Source organism: Leptonychotes weddellii, chromosome 15 (genome assembly GCF_054177405.1).
Source record: "Leptonychotes weddellii isolate Sample4059 chromosome 15, ASM5417740v2, whole genome shotgun sequence".
NCBI lineage: Eukaryota > Metazoa > Chordata > Mammalia > Carnivora > Phocidae > Leptonychotes > Leptonychotes weddellii.
The window spans coordinates 17027996-17052654 of record NC_138383.1 but is presented as its reverse complement, the minus strand read 5'-3'; the positions used below and the strand labels follow the sequence as shown (position 1 = coordinate 17052654).

The 24659-nt window shown below is 55.9% G+C and overlaps 1 protein-coding gene across 6 annotated transcripts; it reads right to left on the bottom strand.

Annotated features, from left to right (window-relative positions):
- Positions 1 to 254: 254 nt before the first annotated feature.
- MPP2 (MAGUK p55 scaffold protein 2) lies at positions 255 to 24659 on the bottom strand. 6 transcript variants are annotated; one of them, XM_081804894.1, is made up of 14 exons: positions 24547 to 24652; positions 22962 to 23025; positions 22017 to 22080; positions 16943 to 17061; positions 7626 to 7778; positions 7344 to 7493; positions 6837 to 7064; positions 6181 to 6312; positions 5971 to 6076; positions 5817 to 5885; positions 5431 to 5592; positions 4577 to 4779; positions 4066 to 4194; positions 255 to 2801 (listed from the first exon to the last, which is right to left on the bottom strand). In XM_081804894.1, exons 3-14 carry the CDS (start codon positions 22045 to 22047, stop codon positions 2625 to 2627), a joined length of 1659 nt encoding a protein of 552 aa, XP_081661020.1. In that variant the 5' UTR covers positions 22048 to 22080; positions 22962 to 23025; positions 24547 to 24652; the 3' UTR covers positions 255 to 2624. The 6 variants fall into 6 exon arrangements, with proteins under 6 accessions (XP_081661020.1, XP_081661019.1, XP_081661022.1 ...); XM_081804893.1 differs by lacking the exon at positions 22962 to 23025 and having other exon boundaries at positions 24547 to 24659; XM_081804896.1 differs by lacking the exons at positions 22962 to 23025; positions 24547 to 24652 and adding an exon at positions 24304 to 24405.

Here is a 24659-nt window from a genome sequence, read left to right as displayed (position 1 = left end):
AGCCTTGGAGTCTCTGAATCCCCTTGGCCCCCACGAATGCTCACAGACTCCTGGATACAAGCACTTAGAATGAGCATCTTCTGGGGATTGGGCATGTGGAATGGTGGGATGGGAAATTTTGGAAGACATCACTGGACACAAGACAAGTCACTCCGACTTCCATTCCAGAATCATCTGTGCTGGGTTCCCCACTCTCACCCTGTACCAAAGTCATCCACTGGGCCCCAACCAAAGACCAACAGAGCCCAGAAGCCTTTGTTTTCACATTTAATCAAAGGAAAAGAAAGAAAACCAGTCAGAGCAAAAGCTCAAGAATTGGCTGAGGGAGGGGAGAGGGGAAGGGCAACAGGGCCGGCACTGAGCGTGGACAGTGGGGGGCCGAGTCCTCATTATCCCGAGGTGCCTCAAATACAAGCATCCAGGGAAGGAGGATAGGGTCAGAGAGGTAATGTGGTGGGCACACACCCCTTCCAACCCAGCCCTGGGCCAGGGAGTGAGTGGGGCTTGTGTAGGGGAGGTAGGACGCAGTTGAAGGGATGAAGACAGGAGAGGAGGGTCCCAGCCCTGCCCCCCAGGCATCACTAGAGGTGAAGGTGCCGGAACAGCATCCACACGGGAGATCTACCCCACAGGGTCAGGTGCCAACTCCTCGGCAAGGTACCCAGCACCCTAAGCCAGGCTCCCTCCACCTCCATCAGGGGATGCTCTTTCCTTCAGGAGATTTTGGAGGTTAACCAAGGGTAGGGGGCTGCACCTGCAGATCCTCACTGCTTCTACTCCCAAGTGCCCCAGGTGAGGTGGGAACTGGCAAAGGAAACCATTGCCTTGGGCAGCAGGAGAGCAGCTCTTCCTCCCACTCCTGGGCCCCCTGGGCTGTCGTAAGGGTGATGCAAGGAAGTGCTGGATTGAGGATAAAAAGAACACTGAGGAAAGGGAAAAGAGGGGTATAAAGGTGACTGCATAGTGGATGCAGAGCTATGCAAATGAGATGGGAGCAGGCTTGACCTTAACATCTCATTTGCATATCCTAGGCCAATGCAAATGAGATCCCTAATATAATAAATATATTTCTAACTTTGTAATAAATACTCTGTTTCTTCTCCCTCCCCTTCCCTAGGAAATGGGCACACAGTGGTTCAGGGGCCAGCTCGGGCTGAACCTGCAGCGAAGACTGATCAGACACTCAGAGATCTGGGAAGGACAGGGGCTGGCTGGTGCTGGGGGCGATGGGGTGGTCCCTGCAAGAACAGCTTCACCCCAGACAAGATCACACAGAGGGACGAGGGCCAGATGCCTGGGGAAGTCTACGACGGCATTCTTAAAAGGGATTCTCCTATCTTACACAATTGCCCTCCCCGAGGACTCGAGGACTCGACGGTGTCATATAGGATAGGGGGACACTAGGAGATGGGGAGAAAGACATCGGGGGAGGGTCAAGGCTCTGGAATCTGGGATAAGGGTCTCATAAGAAATGGGGACTAATGGGGAACCCCCCAAAAAGGGCCCCAAATAGTGACCTCCAAAGCAAAACAACCCTTTGCTTCTCTTCTCCCAAAACCAAGACTGACACACACACACCAACGGTACAAACACAGACCAGGTGCCCCAGCCTGCGGACCCTAAGCTGCGCAGGCAGAAACAGTGTGGATGGCGCCCCCTGGAGTTGTACAACAGGGAGCCGGCTAGAGCATAGATGTCCTCTGCCAAGCCCCTGCTCCATGGCCGGCTCACAGGCTCCTCTCTGCACCCATCCTCAGCCCCCCAGGCAGACCTGATGCGAGTGGGCCACCTGGACCCCGCCAGAGAGACCAAGCTGGACCGTGGTCACCAACAGGGAGCCCAGACGTGCCCCCCCCACCCCCCGCCCCAGGGGCCATGGTCAGTAGTCGCAGGCTCCCCGTCACACGGCTCAGCCTTCAGCTCACCCCTCCCTGCGCTGAGCCCGCCGACCCCGGCCGGCCCTGCCCTGCGGGGAGCTGAGCGGTCCTGTCACGGGCACATCAGAGAAGTCCGTGGAGAGACTTCGGCAGTGAAAAGCTGTGCGTGAGGGAAGGACAGAGCGGGGTCCACTTGCGGGACTCCGCCTCATTCCAAGGGAAGCTGGACCGCACTGTCCCCTGGCGGCGGCAGCTGGCTCAAGCTTTGGCTCCCCCAGCCTTCAGGAGGGCCCCAGGGGTGAGAGGTGGGAGGAGCCCCGGAATGGAGTGGGCGTGGCCAGTCCACGGGAGAAAGGTGGCTGGAGAGAGGTGGCAGGGGGCAGTGTGCCTACTGGCCACAGGGCCCCAGAGCAGCTTTCCTCTTCTCTGGACTGAGCATTACGGAGGTGACTCTGACACACTCCTGGGCACAGCCTGGCCCTCAGAGAGGGACATCTGGTGGCCAGTGGGCATCGGGAGTGGGCAGCACCTGGGCACAGAGGTGCCCCATGAACACCCACCTCCTCGGCAGTGCACACGCCTGTGCTGAAGCCAGATTAGGGCCCGCTAGGAGCCGTCCTCACCCAGGGAGAGCCAGACGGCCAGGGATGAGAGCTAAGGATCAGGGCTGGGGGTCATGGCCAGGGGAGGGGATGGATTCAGGGTTCTGGGTCACAGCCCGAAGGGGTGCGGTCCACATGAACAGTCTCAGTACACCCAGCTGACGGGCACCCACTGGGGCTCCGTCCGCAGCTTCTCCATGGCAGCCTGGAGCTCACGAAAGGTCCTCTCCAGGTTGGTGTTGACCAGGCTGAGGTCAAAGTAGTGCCCGTAGCCCCTCTGGATGCGGCTGCTCTCCTCCACGGTCCTCCTCAGGTCGGCCTCCTGCCGGCACAAGGGGACCTCCCGGCCATCAGTGTCCCCCCCATCACCCCCATCATCAGGGGGAATCTGCAGCCCCCCATCTATCCCCCTCCCCAGAGCCCAGCCATGTCAGGTACAGACTCCCTCACTCCATCAGGTACAGGCTCACCCGCAACCCTGGACAGACACATGGGTGAAAGAAGGAAGGAAGGAAATAAACTTTAGTGAGTGCCAAGCAGGGCACTAACTGCTTTGCCACCCACGTAATCTTCGCTACGGCTCTGCAAGGCGGGACTCATTATTCCCCGTTTCCAATAGAGAAAACAGGTACAGAGAGGTCGCCCGGCCAGCGGCTGCACAGGGTCTGCCTGACTCCAAAGTCAGTGCTCCCTCCACTCTGACCAGGCGCCCTTACCTCCGCAGCCTGAGATGCACCTCCCGAGCATGCCGTCAGGAGGGCAATCCCGGGTGCCCCCGGCAACCGCCACCCCTACCTACTGAAAGCTGGCCAGCCGGCCAGGCAGGGGTGAGAAGGGAACTTTGAATACTGACTTAAATAAGTTCAAGGTGGAAGTTCTAGGGCTGGCCCCACTATGTGCCCAGTGGCCCCAGCTGGCTATGTTTGTGACCAGGGGACTTCAACGGGAAGCCCAGCCCAGGCAGCCTTTCCGCGGTCTGAGCGCGGCTCTGACCTGGGGCCTGAGAACTGCAGTACCAAGTGTGGCCAGCAGATGGACCCCCGAGCTCAGAGTTCTGCAAACCCTACCTCTCCTGGAGAAGGCTGCTCCTGGTGTACCTGGTGGGGAGGTAGGTGCCCTGGGGTCCTGGAACACCTGACTTGAAGCCTCTTCTCCAAGCGCTGCCTCCTCCCTCCAGCCAGCCTTCCAGCCTCCAGCTTCCTCCTTCCCTTCAGCCTTTCCCTCCAGCTGTAAACGCCCTCAGCCCACCTGGCCCATTCTGCCCACAGATCTCCCTCTGGCCCTCTGGACTCCCTTTGGTAAGCACTCTGTCCCCCCAGAATGGACGGAGCTGTGGGCCTGGCAAAAGCTCCTGCACCCCAGGCTAGCCGTATCCCTGACTCTGTGAGACTTTGGGCACTTCACTTCCTTGCCCAGACCTCTGTTTCCACACCTCTAAAGCAGGAATCACAAGTCCAACCTCACTGATACCTTGGGTGGGCCCCTCTCCCCTTCCCCAACACCACCTTCTTCCCCTCATCGGCCCCAGCCTGCCCTCTCTCCCAGGCAGCCACCAGAACCCTTCCACTGCATGTCAGAGCCCTCACCGTGAGCTGCTTGGTGGACACCCCACTCTCCAGGGCAGCCCGGTTCATGGCCCGCAGGGTCTCAAAGTCAGGGGCCTCGATGAACACCACATAAGGGACAAACTCAGCTGTTCTCAGCACTTTCACTGCCTGCAGGAAGAAAAGGGGATGGGGGAGTCTATCCCCCACGGACATCCTAGAAGCTGGGGGAAGGATAGCTGGGGGGACAGGTACTTGGAAATGATGGGGAAATGGTACCTAGGGTCCCGGGACCTGAGTCCTGGGGATGAATGGTGGAGGGATAGCTGGTAGGTGGCTGGGGATTGGGACACTGGAGGTGGCTAGAGGAGTGGGACGTCTGGCAGGCTGAGAAAAAGGTTCTAGGTGGGTTGGGTCCCTAGCAGTAGTTGAGGGGTTATATGGGGGCTGCTTGGGAGACCAGTGCCTGGAAATATATGGGGAGTGGGGGGGGGGCAGCAGAGTGCCCAGAGGGGATATGGGCAGCCTGGGAACAAGCAGGCTGGGGCGGTACCTGGGGGTTGACATCCAGCACGCACACCTTGCCGGCGGCGACCACACCCCGGATGGAGTCGATACGGGTCCCATACAGGTTGCCCTCGTATTCGCCATGTTCCAGGTAGCGCCCCGCGCGGATGTCGGCCTCCATCTCCCCGCGGGACACAAAGCTATAGCCCTGGCCTTCCCGCTCCGAGTCCTTGGGCCGCCGGGACGTGTCTAGGGGGAAGGAGGGGCTGACTGAGCACAGGCAGGCCGTGTCCCACCTCTGACACGCGTGCACGTGTCCTACAGGGGCCGCGCAGCCCCTCTCCACTGTCAAAGCACTGCTGCCTTCCCTCGCTCCATGCCCTCGCCCTCACCACTGACACACACGGATCCTGGGCGTCCATATTGAGGGAGCCTTCAGAGTTCACCGTGCCAGCCCAGCGCTCACAGATGGGGGTGCTGAGGCCCAGAGAGGGCGATGTGCACACCAAAGCCACCCACCAAGGTCAAGCGGATCTGGGGTCAGCCCTCAGGTTCCTGCCTCCAGGAGCCAGGAGCTCTCACCAGCCCTGCTGGTTCTGTCACCACACGCGGCCCTGTTTCACATGGGCTCCCAGCTGGGTTTTTAGCAAGTGAAACATGAGAGAAGGCGAGGCAAGGCTTGTCCAGCCCACCCAGGCCACGGGTTCAAAGGACAGCTTCCCAAACCCTCTCCAGCCTGCAGTTCCCCCATCAGCCACAGAGGGCGCACCCCCACACGTCCCCCAAAAGTACCACTTGACTTGATGCCCATGCAGATGCCCACTCATCGGACGCGGCCCTGGCCCCCAGGGCAGCCCCGGCTCCTGGCTCCCCACCCAGCAGGGCCTGGCTCCCACTCACAGGGCACTGTGGTGCCGTATCGATCTGGATCCCACATGATGAGCTTGTTCTTCAGGCTGCGCCGGCCCACACCCTGGGCTCCGATTAGCACCAGGGTTTTCCGGCGGAAGGGAGGCATGCGGGCCACCTCCTCATAAATGAGCAGCTCATGGCGGTCAAACTCTGAACACAGGGAGAGGGTACTCATCAGGCTACTCAAGTGGCACGGGTGGGGCCGGGGGCCAAGGATAAGAGGGCTGGGGCCAGGGACAGCAGAGAGAGAGTAGGCAGGGCCTAGGGACAAGACTGCAGCATCAGTACTGGGAGAACATGTGCACAAGTCACTGGCGGCTGGAGGGAGGGGGCTTGCCGTGTTAGAGGACAAGGAGGGGGCCTCCAACACCCACCTGCATTCTTGGTAGTCAAGTACATCATTCGCTTCTTTTTCTTTCCTGAAAGACTGCCACACAGGGTCCCTGGCCACAGAGAGATGGGCGAGTGAGGTCCGGCAGGCTTGCGTCGGATCCCAGATTAGGGGTTCCATCGGGGGGGCCCTCATACCTGAGGTGGGTGTCAGCTCCAGATCCCGTTTGACAAAGGCTTTCCGCTTCTCCTCCAGCAGCTGGCTGGGGATGAGCCCAGCGCTGCCCCCTTCCACATGGCATGCCTGAAACGGGCAGCAGTTGAGGGGTGAATGCCTGAGTGAGAAGGCACCTCCCCAGGCCCTCGCCTCCCCCACACCACACCTGGAGGCACACACCGATTGCTCACCTGCCACCAGTTAGCGTCGTCCTGGTTTACAATCTGCAGTAAGTCCCCCGCGTTGAAGCGCAGGCCCGCTTCCTTGCAGGGGATAAGGCTGTCTCTTGCAGGGTCATAGTCAAAGTGGCATTTCACAAACACCTGGCCCGGGGATCACAAAGGGTCAAGGGAAGAAGGGAAGGCTGGAGGGCAGTACCCTTCTCAGAGCAGCCCCCAACCCACTTCCCCCTCCTGAGGGTGGGGGGGGATGTCACACAGGCCACCGTCTTCCCCCTACCCTCACAAAGATGCAAGAGGCTCGGGCATGCCCCTCTCGAGGCACGCTGCCCCCAGACCCGCCCAGCCGCCTCCCTGGTACCAGCCTCCCTTTGCATCTAGAACAAAAGGACTCAGATTGCTGGAGGACACGCGGCAAGCCGAGTTGCGCATGCGCACACCCAGTACACGTAGGCAGGCCGGGGGCTGCGTGGATACGGGCGCTCATTGGGGTACCCCAGGCCTTAAATGTGCGCATGTCCCTTGCACATGTGTATGAGTGCCCACGACTAGGTCCAATGCACGAGCATGCGGGAGATGGGGGACTCCTACCGCGGGCCTGTCACCCCGGCGGCGGCTCCTTGGGCCTCGGGCTGGGAGTGCGGGGGAAGCTTGGCGGAGGGACCCACCTGGCGGGGCAGATGGGGCTCCTGGTAGCTGGGCAGGATCTTGAGGATGACGCTGCCGCTGGCACTGCGCAGGAGCTCCTGCAGCGCGCGGGGGTCGCTGCCCACCGGCTGCCCGTTCACCTCCTTGATGATGTCGCCCACGTGCAGCAGGCCTTGCTGAGCCACCATGCCCCCGTGCAGAATGCGCGCGATCACCAGCTCGCCGCCCTCCACACGGAACGTCACGCCCTGGGGGGATAGAGGGCGGGTATGATGAGGGCCCAGCTGCTCCAAGCCAGAATCTTCAAATGGGTCTCCTAAGAGACCCTCCATTCCCAGCCTCCTGGCACAGTCTGCGTGCAGCTCAGATGCACAGTGCCTGTGCTCTCCTGGGGCTGCATGGGCCCGTCCCGGGGCAAAGCGGGTCCCATCTTCGTCCTCAGCCCTCTCCTGACCAGATTTGGTCCGCGCTGGTTATTCTCAACGCCCCCTCCAGATCCCACCCCCAGCTCTGCCTGGCGGCCTCACCAGATACTCTCCAGCAGTCTTGCGGATGCCCACCATGCGCACTGCGTCGGGAGGCACCGGCTGGTTGCTGAAGGTGGGGTCCAGGCCAGGGCTGGGGGGTGGTGTCTCATAGGTCTTTGAGGCCACAGAGTCGTGTGTCTCCAGGAGGGACTGGGGCGGTAGTGGAAAGAGGAGGGACCATGAGACAGTGTCCCATGGTCTCTTCCCATCCCGGTGCTAACGTCCTGCCAGCCCCCCTCCCAGTGGCCTGCCCCAGCCCCCACCCCAGCCCAGGGCGGGAACCTGGAAGTGGGGCTCCTGGAGGATGCGGGCCAGCTCCGCCGCGGTGCTGCTCTGCTCGGCCAGCTGGGCCAGGTCCCGGAGGATCTCCTGCACCAGCTCCAGGTTGTTGTCACGCACAGCCTCCAGCTTGGTCTCCTCCAGCCGCTCGTGGGCCTGGTGGGGGTGGAACAGGTGACACCTGAGGCTCCCCAAGAACCCTGGGGTACCGTACACTGTCCCCTACCCGCTCAGATCCTGACTTCAGACCCCACCCTCAGCATTGCTTCTGATACCAGCTTCAGATCCTCACTCACCCAGACTCAAGCACACTCACATACACGCAAACACACCTTGCTTCTCCCTTTCTCCCTCCAAACGATGATTAGGACCCAGTTTCCAGAAGGGAGAATAGAAAGGACAAACCTGCATTCCCATCCTCTTGTCACAAAGGGTCATTAAAATTATCAAGCTGTCCCCAGCCCCCCAGGACCTTATAAGCATGTGAGTTCAAAGACAGCTTCTCCCACCTGATGGCATGGTCTTGGACATCCTGCAGCCCAGGATGAGGAAGCCAGGGAAGTGGAGCAACTTGCTCAAGGTCACAGGGACCCGAACTTGGGTCTCCAGACCTTCAGGTCAGTGCTCCCAGGTAGGGAGGGGACAAGAAATCAGTACAATTGACCCTTGACCTGCACAAGGGTTAGACGCACCAACCCTGCACTGTCAAAAATCCATATGTAAATTTTGACTCCACGAAAATGTAATTACTAGTAGCCTACTGTTGACTGGAAGCCTTATGGATAACATAAAAAGTTGGTTAACCGTATCTTCTATGTTATATGATTATATACTGTATTCTCACAATAAAGTAAGCTAGGGAAAAGAAAATGTTAAGAAAATCATAAGGGAGAGAAACATATTTGCAGCACTGAACTTTATTGAGAAAAATCCACACATACGTGAACTCACACGGTTCAAACCCATGTTGTTCAAGGGTCAACTGCCCACGGTACCAGAAGAGGGCCCTGTACCTACTTGTTGCTTCACTGACCCTGGGCTCCTGACAAGGTGCTCTGAAAAAAGGGAAAGGCAGCTTTCACCAGGGACCAGCCCAGCAGGGAGAGTCATGTTAGCTGGGTCAGGAAGTAAGGAGTGCCATTTCAGGGCTATACATGAAGACTTTTCTCTCTGAGTCATTTGAAAAATAAGTCACCTCACCCCAGAGTAGTTCAGCATACATCCCTAAAAACAAATAGGAGGTCTGTCACATAAACTACAATACCATCATCACACGCAGGAAGTTCAACATTGACACACTGATAGAATATCATCTAATATACAGTCTCTATTTAAATGTTCACTGTTGTCCCAAAAATATCCCCCTTATAGATTCGTTTTTGTTTTTTCCCCGATGGACAATCTCATCAAGGACCATGTGTTACATTTGGTTGTCACATTGTTTTATTCCCCTTTAATCTGATACTTTTGGTCTTTCAGTAACTTTTGGTCTTTCAGGACATTTTTGAGTTCAGGCAAGTCGTTTGTAAAATGCCCCGAGACTGGATTTTCCTGATTGTTTCCCCATGATTAGACTCAGGTTAATCATTTTGGCAAGAGGTCTACATAAGCAATCGTGTGTCTTTTCCATGCCTTGAGACCCTGTGACTATTCTGTTCCCCCAACAATCTTTCTCTGATGAATTAGCATTCATTTATGACTCCTGCCTAAATCAATTCTTTTTTTTTAAGGGGGGGGGCAGAGGCAGAGGGAGAGAGAGAGAATCCCAAGCAGCCTCCCATGCCCAGCACAGTGCTGGACGTGGGACTGGATCTCACGACCCTGAGATCATGACCTGAGCTAAAATCAGGAGTCAGACACTTAACCGACTGAACCACCCAGGTGCCCCAGTCAATTTTTAAAATTGGGGGTTGCAAAATGGTGATTTTCTAACTCTATTTTTCCTTCTACGTTTATTAGCTGGCATTCTACTATAAGACAGAGCTTGTCCTTTTCCCCTCCCACCCCTCCTCCCTCTCCCCCACACCCCGCTCTCTGTATCACTATGGATTCTTTTTACCCTGTGTTCTAAACCATCACCATCACTATCTTCATTGTCTCAATTTATCCCAAACTTGTGCACTGGGAGCCCCAAACACGCCTGTGTCCTTTTTGACATGTTCCCATCAGTCCTTGAGCACCTTCTTCCTTCTGCCACTACTTTCCCTACCCCAGGTCTCGGCTCAGCAATTTCTCCAAAGAACTCAGATTCCTCTTGGCAGGGAATGGTATTTAGAAACCAAGATCTGGGCGGTTGGGGCTCATTGCTTCTGGGGTGTCACTTACAGCCATCAGTCGATACTGATTGTTCCAATTAAAATCTAACTCTGCAAGATTTTCCTCATCTTCTCTCATTCTGTATTTGTACCTCCCTTCTCCCTCAGTGATAATTTATTTCCCAAGAACATTAATACATTTATTTATTTGTCCTGTCCTCTATTATTAAAAAATATTTCAAAATTGCTAAACAACCACTGCTACCTATCACAAACTTCAGTAAAAGTCAAGATTCATCTGCAGTTCTTTTTATCCTCAGAATAGTCTAAAAGCACTTACAGCATTTATGGAAATGTTCAACAACTGTGCTGCCCAATGTGGTAGCCACATGTGGCCGCTGAGCGATACGACAACTACGACTGAGAAACCGAACTTCTAATTTTATATCAGCATTTTGGTTTACTTAGGTATTTTCATTTTAAGTATTTAAATAAATACTCACATGTGGCTCGTGGCTACTGTATTAAACATTACAGCCTTAGAATATATCTCACATAGGGTATACAGTCAGAATATTGTGAGCAAAAGTAACTAGAATTAATTCCCTTTTCTGTATGGTTATGCTAACAATTTAATATGTGGATAGATTCACTTGTCTGCACTTAGTTTCAGAGTTCGCTTTTTTCATTCTTTTTAATTTATTTGTATTGTTGGAATATGTACAACATTTCCATGGTTCACATTTTAAATCTATATAAAAAGTAAATTGAAGGAAGTCTCCTTTCCATCCTCATCCCTTCTACCCTATTCACACCCACACTAGAGGTAATCATTTTCATTAGTTTTGGTTTATTCTGTTTCTTTTCACAAAAATAAGTAAATATTTCTCTTTTTTACATAAAAAATAGAACACAATACACACTCTGATTCCTTGGGTTTTTGGTTTGTTTGTTTAATTGGCTTGGTTTGTTGTTTGGTTTTTTACTTAACAATATGCCCTGGAAATCACTCTATGCTGCTACATGGAGACCTTCCATTATTATTATTATTATTATTATTATTATTATTATATTTTAATTACTGCATTTGACTCACTTCATGACTGGAGGACCATAATTTATTCAACCAATCTCATGGGTTTTTACGTTGTTTCTAATATTTTACTATTGCAAATAAAGCTGTAGTGAATAACCTGGTACAGCTGTTGTCTATCTGTAGAGAAGTCTTCCATGTAACTTCCTGGATCAAGCAGGATATACAGGTGTGGTTTTGTTAGATATTGACAACCCCCCTCCATGGGGCTTGGGCCGCTTTGTCCTCTCACCAGCACTGGATGAGAGACTTCCCTGAAGCCTTGCCTGGACCAAGTACACAGCTAGCTAATGGTGCAGCCAGTACTTGAATCCTGATCTGTCAGCTCCTGATCCACAGCCATGAGCAGACTGCAAAAGCAGAAACACCACACAGCCATTTCTTAGAGAGCTTTTCCCTCTGCCTTCCCATGCCAACCTCTCTGATCTTGGCAGAAGACAGGGAATTCTCATTTGAAATCTAGGCTCATAATTAAATAGCTCAAACACTGATAGGAGTCCCAGAGAATGGTGTGCCAGAGGGTAAAATCACTCTTACATCTGGAATTGACTATGTGATTTGCTTTGGTCAGTGGGACATTAGCAAATGTAATGCAAGCAGAGGCCTGGAAAGTGCTTGGGACTTGGGGCTTGTCCTCCCTTGCTGCTGGGACTGCCTTGTGGAGAACCCTGGGACCCCTCCTAGAGGACGAGAGAGGATGCCATCCTAGACATCGCAGCCTTCCCAGCTGGGACACCAGTCATGTGAAGGAGAATGTCCTAGACCACCCTGCCCCAACTGAGCAGCCCAGACCAGAAAAACCACCCAAATGATAAAAAAGATCATGAGAAATGAATCATGGTTGTTTTAAGCCACTAAACTGTGGGATAGTTTGTTACACAGCAGAAGTTGACTGATACACTGAGCTCCCCACCACTGTAGCTTCCACCTGTCATGTCCCTTGGTCAGAGTCTCTATTTCAGTGACACCCCACCCCCGCCATCCTTCATTCTTCTAGGACCCTGTCTTGCTTTGTCAATTCTCTCACCCCAGCCCTATCACAGGAGTGGAGTCCTCCCAGTGAACTCCGGCCCAATGGCCAAGACCGCATTGTAACAACTCCTATGGTTTGAAAGGCACTTCTGCATCCAAGACTTTCCCCATCCCCACCATGACTCTGAAAGAGTGACATCATTATCCCCACTTTTCAGAAGAAATAACTAAAGGTCAGAGAGGTTGTTAGACAAAATAAAATCACAGCCAGCCAGTGACTCTTCTATGTTCTTTCTATCTCATCTCATATGGATTAGATCACAGGCCTCCCAGCTGGCAGATGTCCTCACTGGTAACAGTTCACCTGAATTTCTCAATGTCACCTGACTTGGATTGCTCACCTTGGCCTTGCCTGTTGTCGGAACACCTGCTGCTGGATCCAAGTCAGCCCTCCCAGATGTCACCCACCTGCTAGTGCTGCCACCTGTCATCTGAGCCAACCCCCTGGATTTATGATCTGTTGGCCAGATTTGGCTTCCCTCCAGAGCCTTTACCCTCTGGGCTTGTCCCCTCAGGCCCCGCCCCTCCCTGGTCCTATATCTACTCAGCCCAGCCCCTCCCACCCTGTCTGCACAGCCCCAGAGGGGAGAGGCAAGCTCCACTCCACAACGGTAAGGGAAGGAGATTAATAGCTACCAGGGCAGTTCCAACTTGACTATTCCTGAGTTTATGGGCCACTTCACCAAGGGAACCAAGTTTTTACAACTGGATCTTTGATCTGAGTACTTTTGTCTGTTAGGTTAGAAATGCATCTCTGGGGGCGTCTGGGTGGCTCAGTCGTTAAGCATCTGCCTTCAGCTCAGGTCATGATCCCAGGGTCCTGGGATCGAGCCCCACATTGGGCTCCCTGCTCAGCAGGGAGCCTGCTTCTCCCTCTCCCTCTGTCTACCACTCTGCCTACTTGTGCTCTCTGTCAAATAAATAAATAAAATCTTAAAAAAAAAAAAAAAGAAAGAAATGCATCTCTGTACACATAATCATTAAAATCGATGAGGAGTAAAAAGCAGGTCCCATCGTCCAAAGCAAGTCATGTGGTCAAGCCTAGACTGAAGAATGGAGAAACTCTACCTTTTGATGAGGGAGTGACAAAGTTCCACTGCAAAGGGGCACACGTACAGGGATGGGAGGGATTCTTACTGAGCTCAGAGGGGCGTTTACAGAGATGCACTTCTTGCTCGTCTCACAGCTCAATGGAGAGAAGTCACAGGGTCCCCCTAGGCCACCAGCCTCTCACTGGGAGTCTCAGTGTTGAAGAAAGGTCCACACTACCTTCTATTGTGCTTTATGCATCTGGAACCATCCTGGGAATCTCCTGGGAGGCAATTCTGACCAGCTTATCCCCAAGAACAATTCTGGAGAAGGGAGTTTATGTTTACAGTCTGAACTAGCTCATCAGTAACTTCTCAGTTAGGCTGTGCCGTGAGGTCCCAGGGCAACAGAGTTGGGCTCCATCCGGAGAACAAGCTCTCTGACAGCTCATTCCCACAGCCCCAGCACCACGTCTGGTACTCGGTGAGCATGCCGTAGATATCCGTCGAACTGAAGATGGATGACTGAGTGAGTGACAGTCATCCAGGCAGCAATCCCCTCACTGGAGAGCTGTTGGGTGGATCAGACCAAGACACTGAAGAAGAACACTATCGAGGGCAATCATGCTTTGGAGGGGGCCCTCTAACCCCGAGATTCTGCCATCCTGAAAGCCCCCTCTTTCATTATCTGTCTCACTGTAGAAGCAACTGCTAACGTGACCCAGAGGTGACGTGGTCTAATAAATCCTACTCTGAAATCAGCTTTGGCAGGTTACAGGTGTGGAGGGTCAAAATGTGCATATTCAGCAATGCCACTGCCAAGTGTCCACCCTAGAGAGACCTTCGCACATGCGCAGAAGCAGAGGAATTCGAGGACGCTCCCCGCAGCGCCATCCGGAAGAGTGGAAAATCAACAACGTACCTGTCTCTCAGTAGGAGAACCAATAAATAAATACACCGGGCTCTATTTCGTATACTGGCACAGCACACAACAGTTAAAATGAATCTCTCCGGGGCGCCTGGGTGGCTCAGTCAGTTAAGCGTCTGCCTTTGGCTCAGGTCGTGGTCCCAGGGTCCTGGGATCAAGCCCCGCGTTGGGCTCCCTGCTCAGCAAGGAGTCTGCTTCTCCCTCTCCCTCTGCCTGCCACTCCCCCTGCTTGTACTCGCTCTCTCCGTCAAATAAATAAATAAATAATCTTTTAAAAAAATAAAATAAAATGAATCTATCTGTAGCTACGTCTATACTTATGCCAATAATCATATTACTTATATGAACTAGAAATCTCACAAACCTAAGCGGCTGGCGCTATCTAATTCCATTAAGGAAAGTTTAAAATCCCATAGGCTAGGGGCGGATCGTGTACATCTAAACACATCCATAGGCAAGATAGGCAAACATTCAGGGGTAGGACATCATCAACCGCAAGCCAGTGGTCACCTAAGGGGAGGGAAAGCCGGGGAAGTGGGACCAAGGAGGGGCACCAGCTGCATCATACTTCTTCTTTCTTACAAAGGCATAGCAAGAATGCAAGACACTGAGGCCAGCATCCCCATCCTGGAGGTGATACTCAGAGGGCTCTTAGGTTTTTTTCCTATACTGTTTGTATTCATTCATTGAGCAAATATTCCGTGAGCACCTACTGTGTGCAGGGCACTCTTCTCGGCCCCCAGGACACAGACAGACACGCCTGCCCTGTTCGAGCTCACACTGTCTTTGCTTGAAACATGCTCGATTCCTTGTTTTTATTTTTAATCCATAAATACAATCCTTGACCACTGAATGGAAAGCGTTCTGCCTTTCTCTAATCCCCCCCTCCCACCCCAGTCTGCTCAGGTTTCTCCTCCCAAGAACATTCCACTTTCACCCTCTGCCATTAGCAACCTCCCCGGGGCTTCAGCCATTCCACACATGGAACGCTCCCCATGACCAGGCTGTGTCCCCAGGACACAGCGTCCCCTGCGCAGCTCTCTCCTTCCGGCGGGGCCTGCTCCCCCTCCACACCCCATGCCCGAGCTGGCCACAGCTGTCCTGTGACAGAGTCCCCATCCCTACCCTGTGGAAAAGCTGCCACCTGGCTACCCTCTCCCGCTGTCTCATCACCATCATCGCCAACTTCCTGGTCACCCCACCACCATTCCCGGAGACCCTGAGCCTGCCTCGGTCTTCTCCCACCCCGATGCCCGCTGTACCCTAGATTCCAACGCCACCCCACATGCAAACCTTCCATTTCTGGGCCTCTTGAACATTGCTGATCTCCCCGTCCACTGCAGCCACACCCTAAATTGTCATGTCACCCCCCCACCCCGAGCTGTCCTCCTTGGAAACCTCCCACCTCCCTCTCTCTCTGACCTCTGCCTTCTCTTACAGTTATCCACTCTCTCTAGGGCCCCCAGGCCTTCACCTCCATTTTCTTCCTGCCTCTCTGTCTCCTCCTGGTCCCCTTCCCTGTCCCTCCCAGTCCCGGGCCCCAGAGGTGATACTCTGAGACACTTCCTCTCCCCTGTCCCCTTCACACCATCCTGGCATCTCAGCCTCCACGGCCCACACCCAGCACAAGACCTGGACCAAAGCCACCCCCTTTACTCCCGGCATCCCGGGACTAAATCATCCCCACCCCAGAAAGTCAGGCACCTGCCACGGCCAGTCTGGGGCTCTGTCCATCCTGCTCCCTGGCTTTGGTGGCGTCCCTCTCCCCTCCCTTCAGCGATTAGTCGAGTCTTCATTTCCAAATCCACTGGTTCAACCCTGATCCCTAATTTCCAGCAGACAACTTCCCCCCTTCTCTGAAAAATCTGAGCAAGTAGACATGATTCCCTGGAGCTCCACTGCCTCTACCCCCAGGAAAGGGGGCGCCCTTCTACCCCACTCCCACCCCCCCAACCCTGCCTCTGAGCTGATGGTGGCATCAGCCTCTTACTTCCCTTGTACAGAATCCTGAGCGCCTTGCTACGCCCACCCCTCACCTTCCACACCCAAACATCAAGCATTGCCAATTCACTTCCTAAATACTTCTTTCATCCTCCCCTCCCTCAAGCCCTAGGTTTACCACAGGTCTAGTTCAGGGTCATCCCCAACTCTGGCCTTTCCAGCGCCAGCCATGACCCTCCAACCATCCTCCATGTGGCTGCCAGAGGGATGCTCCTAAAACGTCCATGTCCCATCATCACGCCCCTGCTTAAAACCCACGAAAGTTTCCACGTCACTCACAGGACATCACAGGACAAGGCCCAAGCCCCCAGCACAGCCCCCAGTGCCCTCCACAACCTGTGAGCATGTCTGCAGCTTACACTCCCTGTCTCATACCTGAAGCTCCAGCTTCACGCCCCCCAGACTTCTGGCTTTTTCTCACCTCTGTTTCTGCTCAAGCTCTTCCCTTGGCCCCAAATGCCCTCCCCCTCCTCCTCAGGCTTCCAGACTCAGCTCAAGCGGCCCTTCTTCCAGGAAGCCTTCCCTGGCTACCCCAGACCAGGTTAGGCATCTGTCCTTTACGTTCCTAAAACACCTATTGCATCTGCCTCTACCATGGCCATTACCAAATTGTTTAATAACTTTCTCTCTTAGTGAGTTTCTCGCCCACCTGAAGCATGGCAGGTGACCTTAAAAAGACATCTGCACAAAATGTCCAAAGGCAGAGGGGACAGGCAGGACGAACTCGTGGAGAGTCCAATGCACAGGCACCAGTCCCACCCCCCACCAGCTGGCAGTCACACGCATCCTCATGGGCTTGTCCACACTCCCACCGGCCAGGCACGGGACAGCCAGCCACCTGCAGTCATGAAGACTCATCACTTGGGCACGGATATTCATGCAGAGCCCCTCCACGGGTATTCTGGGCCACATGCCCCGTTCCTGGGCACCCTATGGCCAACACCCCATAAACTCCCTAGGCCCACCTCCCTGGAGCACTGTACCTTGGCCAGGGATCTCACTATGGGACTTTCCATAATGCCTCGAAGAAAGATCAGGTCCAGTTCTGCAGCCCCCGTGGCATTGGGGAGCGATCCGAGGTTGTCCAGGACTTGCTGCATGGCTGGGGAAAAGGGGCGGGCAGTGAGACACAGGAACCAGCTGGGCACAGGAGACCAAAACACACCAGAGCCATCCCACCCCTCCTACCCCGTGTCCCACAGAAGACGACCCCCCTCCAGCAGCACCTCCCCCCTGCCCAGCACGGGCACTCCCGGCCCCTGAATGCCTGGGGCAGGGGTCTAGGGGTGAGGGAGGGGGACAGTTTCCTTGACCTGTCCTCTAGGCCCTAGGTAATGCCAACCTGACCAGGTGGGAGGGTCTAGGGAGCAGGAAATGGACTCTGAGGTGGGAGGAGGGGAGAAAGGGAAACAGTTGTCAGGTTCCAGGTTCTGCCCTGAACCAGAGAGCCACAGACTCCTCGCTTGATCTCTGGATGGGCTGAAGTCCCAGGACTCAGCCACCTGCACCTAGGGGGCTCAGGGATAGGAGAGAGAGTACTTGGAGCGCGTCCCTGAGTGTAATCAAGCAGGCAGCCATGCAGGAGGCCAGAGTACAAATAGCCCCACTAATTCCGTGCGATTTTCCAAAAGTCACGGTCCCTCATTGGCCTCAGTCTTTCCCTCCTGTAAAACGGGTGAATGGAACTGGACAGGGTCTACAGGCCCTTCAGCTCTGACAGAGAGTGATCTATTATCATTGAGAAGTTACTATAGATCATAGGAAGCCAAAGATGCGGCCCAGAACATTGACAGGAGCTGGGGAGACAGGCACCCTGGGGTGCTGTGGGCACCAAAGGGCAGAGGTTAGACCAAGTCAGCCCAAGGATCAGCAACCTCTCAGCCTGGCATGGGACATACCCAAGGACGTGAGAACACCTGACACTGGGCTACAGCAGTGGCTGCTGAGGTCTGAGGTAGGGCTTGTCTGTACCCACCCACAGAGGTGGGAGCTCCTGGCTGTGGCAGGTTCTGGGGGGAGGAAGGGAGGAGCAGAGTGTGCCCAGTTGGGGGCAGAGATGGGCAGGAGGTATCATTACTCTGCCACCCAACCACCCACGCCTGCATCTACATAACAGCGCTCGAGCCGTGGAGGGGGCCTGGGTACAGTCCCTGGCTCCTCTCACTACTCTTGTCAGTGCCCCCTCCTCCCGGAGGGAATAGGGATGGGGAGGAGGGGGCACTGAAACTGGAGAAGCAGACATGGCTTAGGGATCCCCTCTTCCCCTCCTCCTCCCCACCTTCTCCAGAAACAACATCTAAGCCTGCCCTCTAGACCCCTCCTGCCCAGGCCTGGGCTTGGTATTGATCAGACACCTGCAAGGCCCTTAGTGGCCTCGGAAAGAAGCCAGGGCAGGGACCCTTCCCACTCTGCCAGGGTATCCTGGGATCCACCCTCCCCAACCATCCTCACCTACAGACTCACAAGCCTGTCAGCCTTGGAGGAGGACAGAGCCCGGGGGGAGTTAGTGCCCTCTGCCCAGGCCCGCTCCCTTAGGCTCCCGAGGGCCCGCTCCCGGGGCACCCTCTCCAGATGCCCAAACCCCGAGGAAGGAGGGTAGATGAAGGGGCCAGCTTTCCCCCCGCCCCGCCCCCAGCCTCCCCACCCCGCCTTTCCCTACCTTCCCTCCGGAGATCAGCTTCCTCAGAAGAGCCCAGGGATACACCCTCCAAGGAGGCCCCGCTGCCTGGGCTGCCCGCCATGGTGGCCCCCCACCCCCGGTTCCGGGGCTCCTGAAGTAGCCTCCACGCAGCTGCCGCTGCCTTGCCAGCCCGAGAAGGGCAGCGCTCCAGGAGGCGGGACTCGGGGAGCGCCCTCTGCAGGATCAGCCAATAGCAAGGCTCAGTCTCCCTGACCGCCTTGCTGATTGGCCAAAGCCCCGCCTGGAGCAGCCGGGTGGGGAGGAGGCGGCACAGGAGCTGAGAGTGGGGCGGTGGGAAAGAGAGTCCCGGTCCTCCCGGGGCCCGATCCCCCCACCCCGTGTTCGCACCAGCGGGGGTCAGGAGGGGGCGGCTGCGGGGAGGTCTGCGGGGCAGGGGGTTAACCCCCGCTGCCCCTTCAGAACCGAGGCGGTGCTCAGAGACGCCCCCTCTCACAGTCCAGGGGCGGGAAACCCAAGGCGGGGTGGGGATTTGGCCCCAGCTTGTTCCCGCCCCCCCCCACCTTCTGGAAGTCTCTCCTCTAAAACATGCATGCCACTTCCTCCTCTTGCCCTCAGACCTCTACGTTCCTTCTCCAGGCGCCGTTTCCTTTACAATGCCCTCCTCGGGATCAAAGGAAGCTCCCAAGAATGACTCTCAGTCCTGGGCCAGGAGCAGGGGCACCACTTGGGCATTGGGCAAATACCTCAAGCCCCAAATGCCTCCCCCTACCTGCTAGCCATGGGGGGCGGAGGTAGGGGGGACAGGGAGGAAAAGGAGGGGAAGGGAGCGGCACCACCCTGGGCTGGGAGGGGAGCCTCACAGTCTGACCCCTCATCTCAGCAGCGGCCCCCCCCTCTCCCCCATCTCGCACTAGCTCCTCCCCTTAGGTCAGGGATGGTGCCTGGTAGGCAAGTCTGGCATCTTGGAAGGGAAAAGGTGAGGGTGCATTCTTGCATCAGGGACCCCGGTGGGCAGGAGCAAAGGACTTGGCAGTTACCCCAGCCCAGTGCCTCCATTCCTCTGATACCCTGTACCATGAGGACACCACCAGCTGCTGCTGCCACCAGACAGCCATTCCCTGAGGAGTGGCACCAGGTCGAAATGCACCCCTGGTTGCCATGGCAGCAGGAGGGATTACACACCAGGACATTAACCCAGGGATGCAGGAGAGATTTAAAGGGACAGCTCCACCTCAAAACGGCCCACATCCCAGCGGTGATCCAAAGAAAAGAGGGAGTCAAGTAAAGAGGACAGAGAGGGTAGGGCTCCAGGTCTGGAGACTCCTGGGGCAAGTTCTCTGAACACTCAGTCCATGCCATAGCCCACATATCCCTCAGCCGGTCCCCAACCCTCAGGAAAGGGCCCCTCCACTTTACTAGAAGTAGAGCTGGGTCTCTCTGCAAGAATACACTCATACCATCTCCCCTCCACAATGACAGTGGCCATGTTGACCTATAGGGAAGAGAATTGTTGGCTTCACCCTGCAGATCCCAAGGCTGGAATCTCCCTGGGAAGGGAGCGGGGAGAGGGAGGGTGACCCTGACCTCAGAGGCGGGTGACCCTGACCACAGCTATCTCTCCTATAGGGCCTGTAGGAAGTGTAATGGCCACCAAATGAGAAGAAGCAGGCCCATCATTAGATTTTTGATGCCAGGAGCCAATCCAGCCTAGGGTGGGGGCAGAGAGGGCCGCCTGCAGGAAGGGCCAAGAGACTCATAGCTTGGGTCACACATCATCTTTTTACAGAAGAGGAAACTCAGGATCCTAGAGGTTAAGCAGCTAGTTCCTGTGCTCCTTCCTTTGGATATGGGAAGGCAGAAGTAGCCCAGGGCATAACACCCAGGGGATCAGGGGCCCCAGGGGTCCTCAGAGGAAGCAGGCCCTGGCCTCCACTCCCTGCCTGGACCCCACTGTACCCCCACCATGCCCCCATCAAGTGGCCTACAGCAGGAAAGTCAAATTCTCCCCCCTCTACACCCCTGCCAGGCACTATTAATGGGTTTACTGGGCAGCTCCAGATCGAGAGGCCTTTAATCACAGGCTCAGAGATGGGCTTAATTAACCCCTAAGCAGCTTACAGTGGGGCCCAGGCAGCCTGGAGCAGGGGAAGAGCCCAGGGGGCTCAGCAGGCTGGACACGGGGTGGGGGCACTGAGCCCTCCAAGGCTGCCAAAGCTGGGGACCATTAGTACAGTTCCTTCACTATATGGAGAAAAGGTCTTTCTTGGAGGACAAGGGTATCACAGTTTAGGGTCTAGCCCACCCACAGCAGCCTTCACTGTCCTGGCTCACTTTCTCGGAGGGGAGGGACAGGAGAGACATACTAACCAAACTGGGAGGCCTGGAATGGCTTGCAGAGGCAGCAGCAGGCTTGGAGCAAGGGAAGGGACTGCACGGGCAGGAGGCATCCAGGCAGGGGAATGTCAGACAAATCAGAGCGAACCCGGAGCCAACTGCAGTGTGAGGGCCCATAGCCTCTAGCATAGGGATCTGCACCTGGGAGGTCCCTGACTGCACACGGGGTCCATGAACCCCCAAAGTGGAATGCAGATGTTGTGCATAGAGAAGCATTTGTCTATGAGGAAGGCCCACAGCTGTCATCAGATTCTCAAAAAGGAATCCAGGACCAAGAAAATTTAAGAACACTTCTCTTATCCAATCACCTCATCTTACAGATGGGAAAGCCTAGGTCCTAAAAAGGACCTAAAGGCACAGGCTAATTGAGGTAATAACCCAGCAGCAGAGCATAACCGTGAATACTCCTATCAGGAATATTCTTTCCGCATCATAGCCTTAGAGTTTCACATCAACCTCTTTATAGAAGAGACACAGGCTCCAAGAGGTAAGAAATTTGCTCCTGAGGCTTCCTAGCTCATCTGGGCGACGCGCTCCCTTGCCTTACAACCTCCCACAGAAGCAAGTGCAGGCTTCCTGAGCTGGCATTCTCCACGCACACAGCCACACGCCCATCTCTGGCACATGCTGCTTTACTCTACCCATCTGGTGGCCCCAGGCTGTCCTCCACCCCCAAGCCATCCTCCAAGGGCCAGATCCTAAGGGCCACCTCACCAAGCAGCCTGGCCCCAGGCCATTGCCCTCTGGCAATACTGCGGGTCATCTCTGGAGCGTGTGTGCCTCTGCTCTCCACGGAGATGAGTTGAGCTGTGTCTCTGGCCCCACCCTGGAGCAGGTGCAGTGGGGGCCATAGAAGCTGCCTGAAGGAAAGGCTGAGTGGCAGGATGGAGCAGCAGTGGGGGAAGGGTTATTCTTACAGGTGGCTGCCAGAGTGCCTGATGGCTGCCGTTCTCCCCCCTCAAGTCCCTGCCTGGCACTTCCGGAACCACAGATACAAATGGACATCCTCAGCCCCTTCTTACCAGACTCAGAGTTGGTGGCAGCAACTGGCATGGTGAGGTCTGCAAGGGCCCTGAAATGTCTCTCCTGGAGGAGGGAAGAGAAAAGAATGAGAAAGCACAATGGCAAAGCAATGGGGGAAGGAATTAGGAAGGGCCTCCCCTCAGGATCAGGGCATTCCCCAGAGACTGCATGATCCCACAGTCCTGGGAGGCAGGAAGAGCAGATATTACATGCCCCTTTCTCCCAGGAGGAGGAGATCGGAGGATCAGAGAGGTTAATTGCTTTGCCCAAGGTCACGAAGCTAATAAAGAGAGCTACAGTGAACACCCAGGTTTTATGACTCTTTAAAAAAAAAATGTGTTTCTGCCTGCCATTTGTCCTTTATTTATTTTGGGGGTGGTAGGAGTCCAGAATTTGAGTCAAAAGCAGGAAAGAGGAGCACTCCCAGACTGTAAGCTCCATGAAGTCAAGAACTACATCTGTTTTGCTTCTGGATCCCAACCCTAGCCAGTGTGGATGCTCTACAAACATTTGTCTGTCTGGCTGACAGAAATGAAGTCATACTTTCCCAAGGCCTCTCTGACTTCCTCTTTCTCCCTTTGCCCCTTCTTAGTGCAGAGCTGGGACAAGGAAAGCCCGGGGCTCCTTATTCTCCAGGGGAGGGTGCAGGGGGGCACCGCTACCCTTCTTCCCCTTGCCTTCCGGGGCACTTACTGCTGGAGAAAACCCTAATTCCCAGTTGCCATGACAACTAGAGGCAGTGGCTCACAGCAGGGGTGAGGAGAGAAGAGCGAAGCAGCTGGCAGCGCCCACTTTAAGACTGAACGCCTGCTGGGCCCCCGGGGGTAGGGAGCCACAACTTCCCCTCCCCCTAAGAAAGGATTCTACCCAGAGGGACCATCACCAGGTTTTAAGAAAACCCTCTCTAGCCCCATCCCTTCCGCCCCCAGGCCAGAGCTGGTCACCTGAGCTCAGGTAGCAGAAATTACAAAGGTTGGGGGATGACTCCCTTTCTTCCTGGGTCTTTCCCTAAAGACGTGGAAGAAAGGAGTTTTCAGGGGAAAGAAGGGCACCCCCGTCAGGCTAGCACCCAGGCTGGGAGAAATGCCCAGATCTCCTGTGCCAAGCCCTGCTGTCCCTATGCCTTCCCTCCTCCCCCACCCAAGGTCCTGACCACCTGGAACCTGGAGCCTTCTCCTGGCTGCTGCTGTTCTCCCTGACAGTTACTGGCAGGGGGGACTCCAGACATCCTCCTTCCTTAGAGACTGGAAGGTGAGAAGAGGCAGGGAGGATCCTGTCCCCTGGAGTCTTGCCCAGCCTGCCTGGGTTTTTCTCTGGGTAATCAGTTCCCACAGCGTCGGCTAGCTCTTCCCCACCCCCACCCCGTCCTCTGGGAGGGCGGGGCCTGGCTTGTGCCCGCAGGAGAACAGCAGTGCCAGGCAAGCCAGCCTGGCTACGGGCCAAGGTCCGGGGCCCAGGCTTCTGGGAACGCGCACCTCGGCTTCCAAACGCCTGGGCCTCGGTGTCTTCTCACCCCTACCTCCAGACTATCCACACCACCCAGGGTCAGTAGGTGATGCGGACCAGGCGCGAAAGGGGGAGGTTTCCTCCAACCTCCCACCCACCCATCCCTCCATTAATACACGTACAAAGAGATGTTGAAGAGAAAGGTCTGACAAAGGCGCTTTGAAGACCGATAGGTCGTGGGGAGGGGTAGACAGACTGAGGGATGGGGGGGGGGGGTGCGTCTAGAGACGTGCGGACCTGCACGCACGGACTGTCGGATAGCCCCCGCCCCACGAGCCGGGCCCTAACTGGCTGGGCGCTAGGACCTGGGGGAAGGGGGGGCGTGTTGCGAGCCATCAAAGAAGGCTCTTTGCGAGCGCGCCCGCGGGAGACCAGGGGATGAGGTCACTGAATGGATGCCCCCCCGCCCCGTCCTCACTCTCCCCCCCCCCCATAGTTGACCTAACTTTTTGACCCCGGCTCTACTCTCCTGGCACCGATCCGCCCTCAGGTCTCCAGACCCTAACCCTGGCCCCCGACCCCGACCCGCCCTCCCCACAGCCTGGGAGGCGAAAGAAGCAGTGCGCCCCCCTTCCCAGGACCCCCTCCCAGGGAAGGTTGAGGTGTTGGCCTCCCAAGAGGGTCGGGGGGGCACCGGGACCCACGCAACCTCTGTCGCGCGCCCCCACCCCCCGGAAGCGCTAACAGCGCGGTTCTTACGTAATGCCCGGCTCCAAAGTCCCCCGAATCCGCACAGCCCCCGAAGAGGCCTCGCGGATACCGGAGCCTCGCACAGCTCACCAGCTCTGTGCCCGATGTTACTCCGGAGCCCTAACCGCGCGGGCCAGCATGAAGAAGCAGCGGGGTTTGATTTCTCCCTAGGAGCCCCCGAGAAAGGAGGGAGGCGGGAGGTGGAGAGGGAGGGGACCGGCCTGAAGGAAGGGGGCGGGGGAGACCCGACCCAGAGAATAGGGCTGTGCCTGGACGAAGAGGAAACAAGGGGCCCTGGGGTGGGCGCTGGCCCGGGAGTCGGGGGGCGCCTACCTGCGCCCCGGGCAGCCCCTAGCTCCGTGCGGCTCCAGCGCAGCCCCGCGCTCCGCGTTTATTGCTTGTCAATCTCTACCCCGGCTCTTAAAGCGGCGAGGCCTCCTCTGCGC

Excerpts from the sequence above, each read along its gene's own strand:
- MPP2 (XM_081804892.1), bottom strand. The coding sequence starts at position 18,700 with ATGGCGGGCAGCCCAGGCAGCGGGGCCTCCTTGGAGGGTGTATCCCTG. Across the intron at positions 7,065-7,343 it reads AGACTGCTGGAGAGTATCTG|GGCGTGACGTTCCGTGTGGA; the intron begins GTGAGGCCGCCA and ends CTATCCCCCCAG. Across the intron at positions 2,802-4,065 it reads TGTCCACCAAGCAGCTCACG|GAGGCCGACCTGAGGAGGAC; the intron begins GTGAGGGCTCTG and ends TTGTGCCGGCAG.